Below are 3,137 nucleotides of genomic sequence, written 5' to 3'. Positions count from 1 at the left end.
TTTAACGGTCTTGCAAGATCGGGTGTCCTACAAGCAGGCACACCGATCAACATATTCAGTTCATGTTTATACAATACAAATCCATTTGTCCACGCCTTTATTTTACATTATTGGTTATAACGTATTATGACACTAACCTATCCTATGGTTGCTACAGTCTCCTCCTCTGTTTACTTCTCCCCCTACTCTAACTTTCTAGCCCCTAACTCTTGTTTTTGTTTTACCTTATTTGGCTCTCCATTATGTGTTTTAACTTGCAGCTGTCAGCCTTTATCTTAGTGGGGCAGTTTCTTATTCACTACATCCTTTGTTCTAACTCTTGCTGTTTCTCTGTTATCTGCCTAAGCACAATTTTTAAGTGATGTACTGTCCCAAGGTCTCCACTTACATACCCTGATCAATTCTTTGTCAGTGATGTACTGTCTTAAGGTCTCCACTTACAGACCCTTATCAATTCTCTTTTTCAGTGATGTACTGTCTTAAAGTCTCCACATACCCTTATTAGTTCTCTTTTTCAGTGATTTCATTATGTTGTGCACAAATGACTTCTTGGTAACTTTCCACAAGCTGTAGAAACAACATTACAGTATTTCTTATTCTCACAATTCCCCCTTTTCTTTTACTTAATCCTTGTTGTTTTCTACATACTGCGGAGGGTTCTCATATGTCCTCTCAAATCCTCTGAGCATTATTTCAGCCGCCTTTTCAATGTCTGTATTTCCGTTGATACTATCCACTTTGTCATTACCTAACAGGTATATACTCTCTTCCTGGCCTCTTTGTATTGACATCTGCTTCGTCAAAGCTGTCTCAATCAATCGCTGTGTCAGCCCTCTTACACAAGGAATAATACAACACCCGATGGCTATTAGTATTCTGACAACCATGATCAGGGAGGTAAAAACCGAGATTATGATGCCTTTCCATTTTCCAAACCAGGATTCAAGCCACCCCATCAGGGAAGTGTCTGCTCCTGAATTTTCAGCCATCTCTTCTGCTAAAGTTGTTAACCCTTGCAGTGCTCGGGTGATTGAACCATCGGGTGCTGTGTTATTTGGGATAAATGTGCAACATTTCCCTCCTAACATTATACACACGCCTCCTTTTTCTGCTAAGATCATATCTAGAGCCAGTCGATTTTCCCAAGCCATTCTACTAGTGGCATCTAATTGTTCAGCTATACCTTTTACCGCATCTCTAGTATAATTTATAAATCTTTGTTGGTTGTAATAAATATAATTTATCCAATCTACATTTTTGTTAATAGTGACCCACCAAAACAAAGACTCGAAACCGGCGGTTATTTGGTTTCGGGCCTTGAATTCATCAGGTACCCCTCTTGGGACCCCTATGGAATCCTGGTCGTCAAAAGAGTTCGCTATCGCTTCCCTTTTACCCCTTTCCCTCGTTATTATCTTTTGTTTCTCAAATGCCAAGGTGAATGGTATTGCCAATTGAACAATTGCGCACGTCCCCTTCCACTGGGAGGGTAGGGTCTGTCTCAGGATTTTTCCTCCGCAATACCACCATAAATCCGCTCTGGGGACATTCAATGATGAGTAGTTCCCTCCCCTGACTCTTCCAGTTACGTCCTCAGTCTCTATGCATGACTTCAACTCTCCCATATTTCTGGTTAGCTCCGCACCGTGTCGACTTACGCATGATGTGTGATTCACACTGGTGGCTAAAAATGAAGGGGGAGTCCTTGAATCTTCTTTCTCTAGGGGAGGGAACATTATTGACAAGGATATGCAAGTTTGAATACCCCAAGCCGTCTTATCCTGATATAGGGCTAACATGCATTCCATGCCCTTTCGGTCACGCTCCCACCCCAGCGGGAAAGGTACTACTTGAGCTATCGGTCTACCAGATGCACAAGCATAGCAATTGTTTTTGTTCAAACTTTTTACAGTATATTTTATCCATTCTACCCAGGCATTTGTGTCCCCGTAACCGGTTTCTATCTCAATTGTCTTTCTCAGGTCCTTTACCTCTATTATTTTTACTATGTTAGGATCGTTATGAGAGGTCCCTTTTAGTTTGTTAGATGGTTTACCAATCTTATCTATTGTTACCTGAAAACAACATTTTAATTCACCTTTCTTTTTCCCTTCTCTAACTGTTACTCCAAACACCTTGTTGTCTAATTGGAAGTGGGTAATATAAAAACATCCAACCCATTTTATTTCCTGGCTACTTTTGAAAAGAAAGAGCGAAGGCACACAATATTACAGACAGTATTTCCGCGCTCGCGCCGCTATATTAAAAAAAAAGTTCGTTACTCATAGCCTTTTTAGCTTTATTTTCAATGGTTCTTCTGTTAATTCGGTTGTCCAAGTTCCTTCCTCGGCCGGGGGTTGTACCGGCCCCTTGATTCTTGTGTAGTGGGTCCAACCTCTTTCTGCCGTTCTTATGGCTGTTTCAGTGGTTAGGAGAGTCTGGTATGGTCTTTCCCAGTTCAGTTGTAGTTTAGTCTCTTTCCATGATTTCACCAGAACCCAATCTCCTGGTTGGATCTTGTGCACTGCAAATTCGAGAGGTGGGGTCTGTGCTAACAGGCCTTGCTTCCTGAGGAATGACAATGAGGAAGACAACGCCAGTATATAGTTCTTTAGAAACGAATCTTTAGTTTCTAAGGTTGGCATCTCGCCCCTGGTTCCCATATAGGGTAATCCGAATAGCATTTCATAGGGGGACAGTCCCACATCTTTTCTAGGGGCTGTCCGAATTCTGAGTATCGCTATAGGTAAACATTTTGTCCAGGGTAACCTTGTTTCAAGTATCAGTTTGGACAGGTGTTTCTTTAAGGCCTGATTCATTCTTTCCACCCGCCCTGAAGAGGGAGGGTGCCAAGGGGTATGGAAGTCCCATTGGATTCCCAATCCCCTAACTATTTCTTGTAATAGCTTCAAGGTAAAATGACTTCCTTGGTCTGAAGTGCTGTGGTTGCCACAGCTTGCACACACTCTGGCCATCCCTTCTAGCTATTTCATTGTGGTTTCTGCCACTTAGAATCAAAGCTCAGCAAAGCTACTATTCCTAACTTTGCTATATTTCCCATTAAGCATTGTACCATGCCTAAAAGCAAATATAAAAAAACTCAGCAACTGCTGAATCAGAAGGGTAGGCTGAGCCAT

General features: G+C 41.9%; 1 protein-coding gene across 1 annotated transcript; it reads right to left on the bottom strand.

The window, feature by feature from the left end:
- On the bottom strand, positions 1-3,137 carry LOC137384486 (uncharacterized). The gene is made up of 2 exons (XM_068058624.1): positions 3,074-3,137; positions 1-2,224 (listed from the first exon to the last, which is right to left on the bottom strand). Exons 1-2 carry the CDS (start codon positions 3,135-3,137, stop codon positions 624-626), a joined length of 1,665 nt encoding a protein of 554 aa, XP_067914725.1. The 3' UTR covers positions 1-623.

The sequence above is a fragment of the Heterodontus francisci genome, chromosome 26 (assembly GCF_036365525.1).
Source record: "Heterodontus francisci isolate sHetFra1 chromosome 26, sHetFra1.hap1, whole genome shotgun sequence".
NCBI classification, from domain to species: domain Eukaryota; kingdom Metazoa; phylum Chordata; class Chondrichthyes; order Heterodontiformes; family Heterodontidae; genus Heterodontus; species Heterodontus francisci.
Note: the sequence above shows the minus strand (reverse complement) of the source record. Positions and strands in the feature narration are given on the sequence as shown.

What these genes read in the sequence shown, in the direction of transcription:
- LOC137384486 (XM_068058624.1), bottom strand. Translation starts at nt 3,137, where the DNA reads ATGGCTCAGCCTACCCTTCTGATTCAGCAGTTGCTGAGTTTTTTTATA. An exon ending in TATATTTGCTTTTAGGCATG is followed by an intron (nt 2,225 to 3,073) that starts GTACAATGCTTA and finishes GTCTGTAATATT; the next exon opens with GTGTGCCTTCGCTCTTTCTT.